At 40.7% G+C, this 15,097-nt stretch overlaps 3 protein-coding genes across 10 annotated transcripts in view; 2 read left to right on the forward strand and 1 right to left on the reverse strand.

Annotated features, from left to right (window-relative positions):
• Positions 1-6,039, reverse strand: part of LOC121616033 (protein FAM126B-like) — a 44,196-nt gene extending 38,157 nt beyond the window's left edge. For all 4 annotated transcript variants that reach the window (XM_041950624.1, XM_041950626.1, XM_041950623.1 and 1 more), the window contains exon 1: positions 5,885-6,039. The gene's annotated coding sequence lies outside the window, so the exon portion shown is untranslated. The remainder of the gene's footprint in view (positions 1-5,884) is intronic.
• A 517-nt stretch (positions 6,040-6,556) lies between these two features.
• LOC121615974 (CASP8 and FADD-like apoptosis regulator) lies at positions 6,557-11,923 on the forward strand. Of its 2 annotated transcripts, none has more exons than XM_041950540.1 (10): positions 6,557-6,782; positions 6,905-7,243; positions 7,355-7,460; positions 7,634-7,769; positions 8,883-8,932; positions 9,015-9,084; positions 9,267-9,313; positions 9,415-9,493; positions 10,122-10,626; positions 10,739-11,923. In XM_041950540.1, the coding sequence occupies exons 2-10, from the start codon at positions 6,948-6,950 to the stop codon at positions 10,866-10,868; spliced, it is 1,419 nt and encodes a 472-aa protein (XP_041806474.1). In that variant the 5' UTR covers positions 6,557-6,782; positions 6,905-6,947; the 3' UTR covers positions 10,869-11,923. The 2 variants fall into 2 exon arrangements, with proteins under 2 accessions (XP_041806474.1, XP_041806475.1); XM_041950541.1 differs by having other exon boundaries at positions 6,997-7,243; positions 10,739-11,922.
• A 1,522-nt stretch (positions 11,924-13,445) lies between these two features.
• Positions 13,446-15,097, forward strand: part of dip2a (disco-interacting protein 2 homolog A) — an 81,830-nt gene continuing 80,178 nt past the window's right edge. For all 4 annotated transcript variants that reach the window (XM_041950099.1, XM_041950100.1, XM_041950101.1 and 1 more), the window contains exon 1: positions 13,446-13,951. In XM_041950099.1, coding sequence (XP_041806033.1) covers positions 13,828-13,951 — 124 coding nt within the window. In that variant the 5' untranslated portion in view covers positions 13,446-13,827. The remainder of the gene's footprint in view (positions 13,952-15,097) is intronic.

The following is a 15,097-nucleotide window of genomic DNA, read 5'->3' on the forward strand; positions in this document are numbered from 1 at the left end:
AATCAATGGAGCTGATGAGGTAAAATATGAAATACATTGCATTTGCGCTGTTTTCAATTAAGTGTATGTCAAAAAGAATTAGCAAATGATCACATTCTCTTTCGTTTACGTTTAACACAGCATCCCAACTCTTTTGGAATCGGGGTTATAAAACAACAGCCATGAGGGGATTGTTTTTTTAATGAAAAGCTTGGGTAGTCACAAGTTCACTGACAGTTCAAACTACAGACACATGACCACTAATTCCACAGTATTTAGCAGGGCTGCTGACTCTGTGTGCATGGTGTGGGGGGGAGCAGCTGAAGCATTTAACTTTACTCCAGAGAAACGGTGCAAAATGCTGCGCTGCCATATAAGCTGCTCAGCAGTCTTCTAACAATAGACCACCTTGAGCTTTCGTGACATGCCAAGAGCACTGCATAGCCCAAAGGCCTGAGACCACAGCCCGCATGACCAAAGGACCGACGAGGGGGAAAACAAAGGAGAGTGGGCGCACTACGACACTACAATCTCAGATGCTTGGGGGGGTAGCAAAACCACTGAATACTAAGAAAATCAAGCCAGAGAGCTTGGCCTCTCAACTTCTCCCACCCTAGAGACTCATCATCAAATCAAATTGTTTCCTAGGGTGTGAAAAACAAAAATAATACATTTTGGCTCATTCAATCCCACTGCAGCAGACACAAAGAAACACAGTGACAGGACAATAACACAATTTTACTCGCAACTGTAGCCAAGTTAATAAGCATTAGACCTCAAGCCCTGGCCAGACTTGGCTTGCCAATGAAACACTCAATCCTTTCAAGTATTCTTAGAAACTGGACACCTAAAAAATTTAATTGTGCAATGCAAACTGTTTCACCTTTTAAGCTTTTGACTGAGTTTTAACTGTATCTATTTGATCAGTTAGGTTGCATAACATCAGAAACCCTCCATCCCTAAATTCCCAAACAATCCTCACAACATTGGAAGCATTAGCAACTAGGCCGTACTAAATGTAAGAGAGGACATTTGTTAACAGTTGGCTCACTCTCCAGTAAACATCTCTCACAGCTTGCTTCAGTAAAAGCCCCCACTTTCCTTCCGAGTCTTTTCCATCATATTGCAACAACAAATAACTGGCAATAATTCAAAGGCTCCTGGAATCAACCAGGCTTTGGCATCGGTTCAACTTCAGACAGGCGCTGAGTCGTGACCAGCAAGCTGAGCAGAGAGCTGATCTATGGGAAGGTAAAGCCCATAGAGAACAGTGGCACTGAGAGGATGATGACCCATGATCTTGGCTTTAACAAACCATCCATACTGCCATATTAATGATACAGAGCTTGTGTTTCCTCTCCAAACACACACACACACACTCTGACACCCAGGCAACAGTGTGAGAGTTCAGGTGCAGTTTAGTCTCACCTACTTTGTGTTCAGGTCAACAGCAGGATAGATCATATCCTTTTGCTCAAGAGATGCCGTCAGCATGTCAAATGAGCTGGCAAACCGCTCAACGAAGCTTCAAACTTCTGTTGAGGAACAGTCTTAAATTGCAGCATGACTGTATCAGACTTTTTCAACATCATTTTGTGGTTATATCTTAGTAAAAACTGTTGATTAAAATATCACTGTGACAGAGGGTCTCACAGATCTATTTCTTCCACACAGTCCTTCAATTGAGTTTGGTCCCAAAGAGCAAACCCTACGTGACGTTCAACTATCCTAGTCATTTTGACCTCTGGACCATTACTACAGAGCAGCAGGGTTGGTTATTTACCAGGCAAAAATGTCAAAAATTCACAGGGTCCAGCTTCTCAATTGAGGATTTGCTGCTTTTCTATTACTGTAAATTGAATACTGGTCAGAAATAGGCTGGCCAACGTATCAAATTAATTTGATTAATTAGAATTTTTGCTTTTGTATTATGTGTAAAATACCTACATTGTGAAAATTGAGTTATTACAACATACACAAAAAGGTTACTTTTAGTCAAAAAGTAATGTTGATAATAGCTCGCAATATCAGCATCAGCATCAGCTCACCTGAGTCATGACAGCCACGTAAACTGCGATGGGAATATTTACCCTACTTGTAGATCTGTCACAATTTACAGGGCTGTCATAGCTTGTCATAACCACAGGCGGATGGCTGGTTCTGGATATCTGATAGTCAATTTAATAAAGTATTATCTGGTTAAAGGAAATGTATTCTACTTCATTTAGTCCGTCAATTATCAACAATATACCAGACAGATTTACACTTGGATAAGGAATGTGCTGTAAGTTAACTATTCACTGTGTCCAATACAGGATTGTGCATTAAAGGTTGACTGGTGGATCTGTCAACATAGCATTGTACTAATAATGGAGGGTGGCAAACATAGCATTTGCTAAAACGAACTGAAGGAGCTGAAAGTCTGTGGCCCACAGAAATCAACCGGTCACACTGTACAACAGAACAACAACAAAGCCATCACCACCTCCATGGGAACCAGCCATTTCCCCCTCAGGGATAATACAGTTAATCTAACCTAATCAAAACATTCACACACGTCCAGCAAACCATTGCGCCAATGATGGCAGCAGAGTTTAGCACTGTGGGCCACTTTCCAAACATAATCTGAGACTGTTTTAAAATCTTACACTACAAGCGCATGTAATCCACTGTTAGATGTCAACCACTGTCAAACCACATAAACCAAAACCAAGTTTGAATTACAGGTTTGACGAAGAAGTCGTACAATGTACCACAATGTGTTCCTCCTGAATCTGCCAATTGTGACTCTTTTTGTAAACTTCATTAGTCAATACTGAAACTATTTGAGCAAGAGTTAGAGGGGGCAGAGGTGCACCCATGCTTTTCTGCACATGTTAATGCTGCCTTTTATTTATGGCTGTGTTATTTCTGAATGTACCTATGCTGATAGTAGACGTGCACGTGTTGATGTATCTGTGCTTTAAAAGTCTACAGTCTGTTACAAACTGAATCACAATGCAGTTAATAAATCTTAATAATAATAAACTTCAGTAACACAACCAGAAATGCAGCGATTTGTCAATTAATCAACTAGCTGATACAGAATCTGTTTCATAACTGATTAATCGTTCTACACATTTTTCAAGGGAAAAAAACAAACAACCTAAAAAACCACCAATCAATTGTTGGTTCTGGCTCCACAAAGGTGAGGATTTGATGTCTTTCTTTGTCATACTATGCAAACTGATTATGTTTGGATTTTGGATATTTGGTTGAACTATACTTGAGTAATTAAATTCAATAATTCTTCTTTGCATTTTTCACTATCTTCAATCTTATAGACTCATCAATTGATTGAGAAGATTATCTGCAGATTAACTGACTAACTGCAGCTCTAAACACAAGTATTGTTTGCCAGTATGGTAATACCATCCTTAGCTTTGGCAATATACCCAGTGATTCCCAAACCTTGTTGCAATCAGTTTTGAGAGCACTGATTCATTAATGAACAAGACAGTACATTCTTTATGCTGCTCCACCTCTTTGGAGCCCCCAGAGGAACAGTATGAACTCGTGTTTGGCTGACAGAGAGACAAGACTCTGAACGAGGGGGGGGGTACTGTACATCATGGAGACAGCCAACACACAGACAGACCTCATACCTGGCAGTGCAGTGAGTCAGCAGCTCTCTCTGCATGCCAACCATACACCCAGCTGATTCTCAAGGCTGACAAGAATGACTCCACTGGTGACGTAAATATACACCAAGAGCCAGTTTGGATGCTGAATTGCGAGAGACAATGGAAAGTACCATAATCAATTTAAGAAATGCTGGATGTCCAAACTAGAAGAAGAGGAAGGGCAGGGGTGGGTAGCCCGTGTGATCCTCTGGTTCTGTGGAAGCGAGTACAGTGGAAAATAGTCCCCAATGCTAATCCATGGCAGGCTAATTACAGCTTTGATCCCCGAGGCGTGTGCATCACCATAGGTGGGAGGGAGGCAATGCACTCTGGGGCTCAATAGAGTTACGTTTACATTTGTTTTGGTTTACAGCTGTCTTAATAAGGCCACATCTGCTACTAATGCCCCTGTAACTACAGTATATTATTGGATAAGTGAATTCACTGATTCCACAATATGACCTGATACATTTACAGCCTTCTTCTCATCAAAGACATGGGTTGGACATGGGCTGGACAAGCTACCATTTGTGACACTGAGCAATCATAGAAACTCAAGTCCGGGAGACAGAGACACAGATTAAGTGGGTAAATGGAGTTTCTGTCTAAAATAGGCCGCAGCTCTGATGACAGCCTACTCCCAAAACACATGGTGGCAGAGATAGAGCAAGGAAGGAGGCAACATAAGGAAGGAGGATGATGATTTGAGGATGAGCAGCAGATGGCATGGAATTATCTGGATCTTCAGCTCAACATCTATGCCCATGACGCCATTATCTGTGGGGTAGTTCACTAATCATGAGCAATATCACTCCAAGCAGCATTCATTTAACTTACAGATACCAGCGTTAACAAGATTGACAGATCAACCAGGAAGCAACTTGGCAGACATAAAGTGGGCTGGCACAGCAGAGAGGAATGAATTTGTGATGCTGCTGATATACGGAGTGTTGCTGCTAACTTTGGTCCAATGTAAAACACTGATCTGTCCAAGCACAACTTATTAAACAGCACTGGGTCATAGTGAGAACTTGTCCTAAGCAAAAATGGTGCAGGCATTGGCAGTGTGCTTGAAAACAGCTACCAGGGTGAAAGGTTTCTGGGTGAAAAGTTGAAGCACCATCAGGGTCCTGGTCTGATGCTGCTAAACTGACCATGCACTGTGCACTCTCACCTGTGTTTACTAAAGCAACTGTGCATTCACACCTCTCAGTTACGTGTTCATACTTAACTTAACCACTGAAACATGTATGTACTTCTGCACATATAAATACCTATGCATTGGTGATTTAAATCACCATCATGGTAATGCTGTAAACTCACAGACATGGTGGAATGATGAATGACTACTAACCAGGGAGGAAAAAAACAAACAAGTCACTAACTAGCCACTAAATGTAACTGCCAATGGCAAAGGTTACTCAGAGACTAAAGCTGAACGGCTGTACATGACAGTGATTTACTCTACAGCAACTCCTTTCAGACAGGTAGCCTGACTGAAGATAATCAGACTCAACCCTTTGAGCGAGAGGCATTAGATTAATGTCTGTGCTGTTTTTAGCCCTAAAAAGTTGCAATGCAGCCGTACAAGGGTGCAAAATTCGTACTTCCGCTTATGATTTCAAAATAAAACACATTTTGATCAAACAAGCTGCAGCGTTTTTGTAGAGTTCAACTTTAACTACCATAGTGGAAAAGGTGAAGCTATACATTTCAGGACGAAACGCGCAGCGGCTGACGCTCAGTGACAACCTTCGTGCTGTTTTAACCCACCTTATAAACTGTTAGCTGCTAGCTGGCGTGTTACCTGGATGGCTCTACGCAGCTCTAGCGTTAGTTTACGGCTAACTAGCTAACGTCTTTTACAACGCTGCCACGACAGCTTGAACCAGTACGTCAACGTTAGCTGCCTTAGCTTGGCTCGCATGCCGTTAGCCTGTCTGTTCTAGGCAGCAGCTGGTGGACATCCTCATCCTTCTTTTTCACCAGTCGTGACCAGGCCGAAACGGCTGGCTGCTGGCTGCCAGGCTCCGACGCCGAAGCATCTGCTCTGTGCCCCCGAGATAATCTACAGTTACCGATGTATCGGGACTGGCCAGCGCGCTAACGCTTAAGCCTCCTCGCCGCGGGTTTACATCCACATCAACACTGTGGATGATGTTCCAAGTCACCAGCAGCCCTTGACTGCGACTACCTAGAAAATTCTGATTGTTTTGCCAGCTACCAGGTAATGAAATACTCACCCCGACTAAAGGTGGTTATGGCAATGTCACGCCGTGACTGTATGAGGGAAATAGGGGTGGCGTTTGCCCAGGGCGGTCACCCAGGTCGAGTATCTTTCCTCCAAATGATCCCTCTCCCAGCGAGCAGCACCTCCGTATGATCTCTCCACACTGCAATGGTGACACGATTGGCCAGGCTGAGCGGAACTCGGTGCGCTTTGGTAAGCAGAAAGCTCAGGCGACCTGCAGGGGGAGCAGCCGTGATGCCTTCATGTCTGTCGGAAAACTCACATCACGCTTTGAGCGCCTTAGCCCACGTTGCATAGCGATGATTTACCACGAATACAGCGATGTCATTGCATATATTCAGGATGTGTAAAGTGACACCAGTAGAATATCCTGAAGCAACGCAGCTTAGTTGGAAAATATAAAAACTGTGAAAATATATATAAAAAATAAAAGCAGTCCTTATTTTTAATTGTCACGAAGTTCTATTTTTTATGTTGCATTGGTGTTAAAAGCATAAAGTGACAAAAAGTAGCCTTTGTTCATCTAACAGAAATCAATTTAAGTGTTAATAAATTGTCAATAAATTGATTTCGGTCCAGATCATATGCTGCCTCTGATTGTGCCTTTAAGTTTTTTTTAATCGTTCTACTGCCGCGTATTTCTTTGCTTTCACTTTCACTTCAGTTGCCACAACCTGTTGTGTAGCTTTATAAAACTCGCAAGAATTTGGATATTACCGCGCACCCATCGTCAAGAGTACTGGTGCCTATATATGTGTGTCAGCAGCCGTGCATGCCCGTCTCAAAGGCTTTCGGTTTAGGTCTACACGAAACGGGTCTTTCCCCACAAGCTTTATAATAGTACGTCATTTTCCTACGTGGTTCCTCTTTGTCTCTTGTGAGGGCAGACGGTAGGTTGTTTCAGTAATTTTCTCAGCTACTTACGCATTCCTTGTTATACTTGCATGATAGTTTAATCGGAACTCACGGCTAACAGTATTATAATAGTAGTTTAACCCGATCCCGTTTGTAGGTTTACCAGTCCATCAGCTGTCACTCCTCTTCTGCTAAATGCCATGGCTCTTCCAGAACAACTTCAGCTTCAAGCCATTAATCAAATTGCAGAGGCTCTCAGCAGCGGTGAACGCAGGTGCCTCTTCTACCTGTGCGGAAGCTTGGACACGGACTACAGCGTGGCTTGCATGAAGGAGATGCTGAAATGTAAAGTGATGCGCCATGAGACCGGTCAGCTGTTCCTGAGGGAGCTGATGTTGCAATTGAGACGCTTTGATATCCTGAGGAAGGTGTGTAAAACCAGCAGAGAGGAGGTGGAGATGACTCTGATGTACAGGCGGGTTCTGCCAAGATTCAGGTAGGATGTGTGTTAACAAGTCAAGTTAGACATACATATTTTAATCATTCAAGTTAACATAGGCCTGATTGTGGTTCTCAAGGCAATCATGTTTTTTCCCCCTTACTGTAGAGTATTGATGGCTAATATAAGTGAAGATATGGCCAGTGAAGATCTGAACAGTGTGAAGTTCTTGTTAGGCACCACATTACCCCATCAGAAGGTGGAAAAAGCAAAGGTGAAAGCAAAAACTCATTTGTTTTTACTGACTGGATTTCTCATTCCTGTATGTGTGGGAGGGGAGTTTTGGTGTAATATCACTTGACACAACAATGTCAAATATAGTCATTTTCAACTTTCATCGTGAGGGGACAAAAAAAACCCAACTTACTTCTCTCTCTTGTGTGACAGAGCTTTCTGGATGTGATAATAGAACTTGAGAAGCTGGACATAGTTTCACCTGAAAGAGTGGACTTTGTAGAGGAATGTTTGCTGAACATCGGCAGGGTCGACCTAGCCAAAAAAGTGACTGCGTACAAGACATCAGGTGAGACTGTGTGACCATTTAATACCAAATGCCTAGTGTGAAAATGTGAAAAAGAAGTTCTGAAGTGAGTTTGTACAGTACATGAAATGTATGTGAAGTATGAAACAGGTACACAGGAAAATGGGAACTGAAAATGATCGCATTTGTGTGTGTGTGCACGTGCTTGCGCATGTGCAATACCACTGAAAGGGTCCATTACACATGACAATACCATGTACACTATAGAAATAAAGCACGTCCCATACACAACATGGTTTTTAAATCAAAGAAAAAAAAGTGAAACATGTTGAGCAGAGACACAGAATAGACACCCAGTGTTAAAGCCACCTATATGACACATTTTTTCCCAGTGATCATGCACTGTTCAGATACTCAATGAACTACAAAAGGTTATTTCAGCGTGTTCCAACAAAAATGTTATGTTTTTTTCCAAGACTATCTTGTTAAAGATAGTATAAAACACAATGTGTTTCATTTTCTGTTTCATTTAACTCGCAAAGCCTATCATGCTCACTGATACCAGCATAGCGTCCAGTTTACAGATGCGATTGTAAGATACCATACATCAGGTTGACACACAGATATAATTACAGTACTAAAACTCTGTATTTATTAAAACCACATGCTTGTTCCAAATCTCATTATTCCATTTTACTTTAAACAACTAAAAAAAACACAATCAAATGAATATGAACTTTTTCTTTCAAAATGTATTTCAATAACTCAGTTCCCCTGACTGCACTTTTTGAAATCCAATGTCCAAGGACCACATGAAAAAGATCTGAGTTTTTTGCAGAGGCTTGATAGAGTTAAGCCTACAGGGAGATACCAATGTCAGTAAATGTATTAGAGCACAAAAACACAGAGAGGTGGTATTCAGATTACAACGCTGCTTGGCAACAGCCCTGAGAACCAAACACATGAGCGTGCTCATTTGTGAATTGGTGTGGCGATGCAGGCTAGTTTGGCACAGAAAACATGGAATAAACCCAAATAGCTACACATGTACAGTGATCCCAAAGCTGTTAAAAAAGCCATCCTGAAAGTACAGTTTGTTAAATAATCTTTCATTTCTTACATTTATTTGTGTGTGTGTGTGTACACCTTTCACAGTTGCAACATCTGAACAACATTCATCCCAACAGCAAAGGTGCAGAACTCCTGTGAGTATTACAGAGTCCCAAAGTTAATCATTCATTTACTCTCTCATAACACTAATGCTTTTGAAAAACATCTTCTCCTCAGCGTCCATTCCCCCCTCCAAATAGCTCTTATCTGCTACAGCAAACAAGACAAGCAGAGCCCCGTCACAGTGGTAGGCAGGCTACATATTAGCCTATTATTATTATTATTATTATTATTATTATTATTATTATTATTATTATTAACATATGATTATAGCAACTTCAAACAAATGTGTTTGCCTGAGGTACTGTAAGTGGAAAATGGAACTGTCTTTCACTTTGATATTCATAATAATGTATTGCTCTTTATCAGCGACAGAAAACATACCAGTGTCTGTATACAGAGAGCAGAGCCATCAGGTAAGGTTTTCACTCACTATTGGGTCGTTTTTTTGTCTACCATTGAGTTGTGTTTGATTAGTAAAGTGCATTAATGCTTTGCTTCTTCCTTTGCATTACAGAGCCAGCTAGATTTGTACAAGTTTAACACTAATCCCAGAGGAACTTGTGTTATCATAGACTGCGTGGGTAATGATGGAGGTGAGACACCTGACACTTTCAACCTACAGTTGGAAGAAGTATTCAGATCCATCACCAAAGTACACATAAAATACCACAATGTGCAAGTGAACTTTCTGCATTTATAATCATACTTACAGGTATACGGGTAAAAGTGCAGAGGTATTATCAGCAAAAAATATTAGAAAGTATCCAAAGTTCTGCAGAAAATGGCCCACTAAATGAGAACCACTAAAGTCACTTATTAGCCATGTGTTGTATTTTATAAGTTTATGACATCTGTTTTAATGTAAAATATTCTAATAATAGACTAGTAAGTATACTGTAGCTGTCACATAAATGTAGTGGAGTATAAAGTACAATATTTGCCTCTGAGATGCAGTGAAGTATAAGTATGAAACAGCAGAAAATGGCAATAGTGTAGTAAAGTGGAAGTGCAGTATAGTACTTGAGTAAATGTACTTAGTTGCACACCCTTAGTTGCAAAATAATGTTTCTGCAACTACTTACGTATAACACTGTTGATTGGACAAAATAAGACATAATCAGTAGCAGCCCTACTCTGATGGTGTTTTTTCATTAATCTATTTAGTGAGTAATTATCAGCATAAAATTGAACTTCTGGTTTCATCTTTCCTTACTCACCTAGACATGTTGGAACAGACATTTAAGGCTCTTCACTTCAACGTGGTCATCTACAAGTGGCTGAGTGTGGATGACATTTTGGCAGCTCTCAGAGGGATCTTCAGACAGAGAGAGAACCTTGAAGGTGACGGCTTTGTCTGCTGCATCATTAGCCGTGGTACTTCAAATAGACTCCTGGGTACAGACCCGTACAGTGTAGGTCTGCAGCTGGACAATGTCAGACATCTTTTCAATGGTGATGCATGCCCAATGCTTGCTGGCAAGCCCAAGCTCTTCTTCATCCAGAGATACAGCGTCCCCGAGTTTCAGCCCTGTGCCAGGATAGACCACCGGGATGAGGATCTGGAGACAGATGGGTGTGATGGGCTGCCCAGATATGATTTAATCCCTTCAGATGCAGATGTGTTCTGGAGTCACTGCTGGACGGATGAACGTCAACTGGAGCAAGGACACCATCGCTCCATTTACCTGAAGGCTCTGACAGATGCCTTACACAAAGGCCAAAGGAGGTACAGGCAAACACTCAACAGCAAATTCAGCTCCTGTTTAGCATCAGACAGTTTCCATAAAGGCTATAGATTCTAGAAGCTATACACTAAACTGTTGTTTGTGTTCGGACAGGAAATCATGTCTTGTTGATGTCCATACTGAAGTGAATGGGGCCATTTTTGAACACAACAAAAGGAATCCTGCAGCTGAGTACCTCATTGAACTGAAACATACTCTGCGGAAAGATCTTTACTTGCAATAGAGAATGTATCTCTTTCACCAAACCTGTTCTGTCAGCCTGATATCAATGTCATATATTCCTTGCCACTGAAGAACCCTTTTTACTGTGCATGCAGTGACACCTGCTGGTTGCATTAACTCAAAACACTTGCACTTAATTTCACAGATGAAGCAAAACCTATTTAACTGGTTGTTTTAATATATATTTAAGTAATTTTTGAATACTCACTCAATATGATTTTTACATGTATGTTTTAGTTCTTTTATAACAGACAAACCCATGTACCTGCATGACTTAATAGTAATGTGAACAATAAGACCCTACTTCCCACACAATACAGACCCAGTATGTTTAAACATGCACACAACATACAGTATTGTATATGTCACTTATTTTGAAGCATAAATGTGAATAGCCTTTATCTTGCCTCATACATTGTAGCTAAAACAGGTATGTGTTTTTGTTACCTGTATGACTTTGGGATGAAGTAAACACTACAGTCTATCTATCTATCTATCTATCTATCTATCTATCTATCTATCTATCTATCTATCTATCTATCTATCTATCTATCTATCTATCTCATACAGTGATGTCTCTCAGTGCTTCTATTGCATTTATACTTTTTAAAGTTTCTTTTATTTTTACACTGTTTTATCTGTTTTCTGGCTTTTGACTTTTTGTAAAGCAGTCTATAACTTATTTTACAAAAGATGCAGTTTATGTTCTTTAATATTAACATATTCTGTATCTTTATGTTCCCAATATATGAAGGATTCTAGGCACTGCTGTGTTATATGTATGCATGTAGGCTACCAGCATAATTTCATATATAGTTGTCATTTTGATACAGGTGTGCAAAATAAAATAGTAAGGAAATTAAACATCGTATTGAAACAATTTCTTCGTCTTATCTGACGATAATAATATATGATAATATATAGTAATATATCTATGCTTTTATTACTTTCAATATGTTTTAATGATAAAACCTTATGTACTTATCACCCCAGCTGTATGTTTGGCTTTTTTTCATTTTTGTATATCATACTAATTCTGTTTGCTACATTACAATAAAATTAAAGAACAGTAATTAAAATATAACATATAATATCGCATGACGTCAAATACCAGCAGAGACCAGGTGACAGGACCACATGAATTCCTCTCAGCCTGCAGTCATGCCTTTGACAGAATCTGCTCCCACTTGGGCTTTGCTCTCTGCAACCCTCCTCCACCTCATCTCCACTGACTCCTCGGTTTTTCTTGATCTTGAAGAGCAGATTACTGTCAGTTGAGGTGTCAACCCAGACCCCAACCAACCAAGCTACTGCTGAATTGATAACCTATACCTGTCCCACTCACCCACCAACCTACATGTCATACAATTGTTCCTGTTTTTTGAGACCTGAATTCACTTTCAAATTTTAGGACCTAATCACTACACTAAAGGAATATTTATATAGCAGTTTGTTGAATTCAGTAGTGACTATATATTATTCTAATTATTAATTTCATGTCAAGCACTTTGACACAGTTGAAATATCTTGTGTAAATAATTAGGTAAAATTAGGTCTGTGAAAGTGTAGGTAAAGCACATGTGTGAACTGTACCATAAACTTACCTTGATCTTATATCCTCATAGCCAACACTTCAACCGACCTTATCTTTCAGTTTATGATCTTGTACTGATTTCTTTCAGGACATCCGCTTCAGCTGACACTCACTGCTCAAGCTATCACGTACACTTTATCTGGCCTTTTCAGCTCCTTTCAGCACTTTCATTTCAACTCATACTTCAGCCTCACCTGTTGCTAACAGTTAAGTAGGCACTTCAGTTTGATTCAGTAATTGCACTTCAACTCCTTTCAGCACTTCCCTTGTAACAGCTATTTCTTCTTCTTTCGTTGTTAGCATTTAAACTATTTCAAATGTTTCAACTGCAACATTGAGTCATTTCTGGTTGTAAATGTAGCATATTTACAGGGAGTTCTGAATACTATCTGGCAACATCATTAAGCTATTTTGTGCTATTAGCTGATTGATAATTCAATAATATTATTGCAATACAAAGCATAGATTTTGAGATAACAGTGACATCTAATTTAGCTGCCAGTGAATTAAAAAAAAAGTGCCATTAGCCGGGTAATAATTCATTTGTATTCTTAGAATACAAAACATGTTGTTTGAGATAACAGTGACATTTAATTTAGTAGTGGGCCAGTGAAGCAGAAAAAATTGTGCTTTTAACTGGTTGATAATTCAATTATATCCTTACAATACAAAACACGTTTTTGAAATAATAGTGACATCTAATTTCGCAGCAAGTGAATCAAAAATCTGTTAGTGTTTTTGTATAACGTCCAACAAATCACTTCATGCAAAAAAAAACAGCTGGAACTTTAAATGGTGCTGTAGTTTCTCCCCAGTCGTTGCATGTACTTGAGTGCCACGCAGCGCTGTGGTCGTGACAGTAGGAGGCAGGCAAGTTTTACGAGGAACATCATCAGGAGACGGCACGAGCACGCACACAAACACAGGAGTAGGCCTCGTGGGCGCGCGCGGTCAGGGCTGCTGTTGCTATGATGCAATGGCGACTGCGCCGTGGGAAGCGAGCGAGGAGTTGAATGAGTTCCCTCCACAGTTGAAGGGAAGCAGCCGCGGACAGTCGGGACAGCGTTAGTGCCGAGGGACGGGCAGCGTGCACGGAGACACTGACGGAACCCTGCCCTTCCACGCTACATGGAAGCGCACAGCCAGGTGTGTCTGCTAGCCCCACAGCTAGCCGTGTCATGACGGTTGGAGAGATTTCTCACACATCTGTACGACGTTGCAGCGAGACGGGAGAAGCACCAACACCCTGTTTGCCCTCCTTTGCCGAAAACAAGTGAGGACGGGTTCGTTTTTTTCTCATTTCTGGTCACATTGTCCTTCTCACCTGTGATTCCGTGGACCTATTTGTGCTTGGTACTGGACCACCATGGCTGAGAGGACCTCAACCGGGTTGCTAACGATGATGTTGGAGCCTACTCCGGCTGTCGCTATGACCCTGCCGGCGGAGGTCCGGGAGAAGCTGGCGGAGCTGGAGCTGGAGCTTTCTGAAGGTAAGTTGACAACATGTAAACGAGCTGCCGCACCGTGAGGCCGGGGCATGCTGTTATTTCCTGGAGGGTGCTTTAAGCGTTGTTTATGCACATGACAGGTCTCAGAAACCACCGCCCTTTATGTTGGCGTTGTGGTTCATGTTTGAAAACATGCCAACATCAGCGAAGCCCCAGTGCAACTATCAGTCATTCCCAAACTGAACTTCTGCTGTAGTTTTCTCCTCATAGCTGTGAACTACTGCGGCGCAGGCAGTTTCCAAACTGAACTTCACTGGTTAATGGTTCGCAATATTTTATTTAAATCCTAATGAAGACAAACTGTTCCTATTGTCCTGACTCCACACGTTCAAACTCCAGCTACCATATTTGATCAGATGGCTATCTGCCTCAGCGTTAACAGCTGAGCTGACACACCCATGCTGCTATTATGAGGCTCTGTTTTTCACATAACCAGAGGGTCTGTACCTTCTTAAAGTTTATGACAAGGTAGAATTAAAAACCAACACCATTTTCATCTGGACTGGAACCATATAATGATTTCTGACTCTGAACCATGAAAGTAGAATGTCATCAGAAAAAGTTGAAACAGTGAAGACAGTCCTTACATTGCTTAGCAAAGGCAACAAAGGGTTTTTTTTTTATGTGAACAAATATTAGGATCCTTTTGAAAGACTTTTGCTGATATTTTGCACATCGACTTGTACTTTGATAAACTTTAGTACAAAAAGGGCAAAGAGAGGCATTTGAACATGGAGGTCTTGCATTTACTGCTCTATAAAAAGTATTAAATCTAGTTTTCCAAACATCAAGTCAGGTCCCATCTCCCTTAAGTATCTTAATTTGAATTCTTTGGGTTTTGAACATGAAACATTTGATCTGATTTTATCTATTTTTTTATCTATTTTTGTCAGAATCAGATGTTTTGATAGCCAATAAAACTCACAGAATAATAATAACAAAAAAGAAATCTTTCTCCTTAACAATTATACCTGCTATTAATCTGCTGATCACTTTTCTTGGTGTTGGCCTTAAAGGACAAAATACTAGATGCACTATTCATGTATTTAAGCGTGCTAAAAATTTTGATACGGTAGCCGACTCAACAGAGTTTAGCTTCTGTGGATCCCTGTGTAAAGATAAAACATG

The sequence above is a fragment of the Chelmon rostratus genome, chromosome 13, assembly GCF_017976325.1.
Source record: "Chelmon rostratus isolate fCheRos1 chromosome 13, fCheRos1.pri, whole genome shotgun sequence".
Lineage (NCBI taxonomy): Eukaryota > Metazoa > Chordata > Actinopteri > Chaetodontiformes > Chaetodontidae > Chelmon > Chelmon rostratus.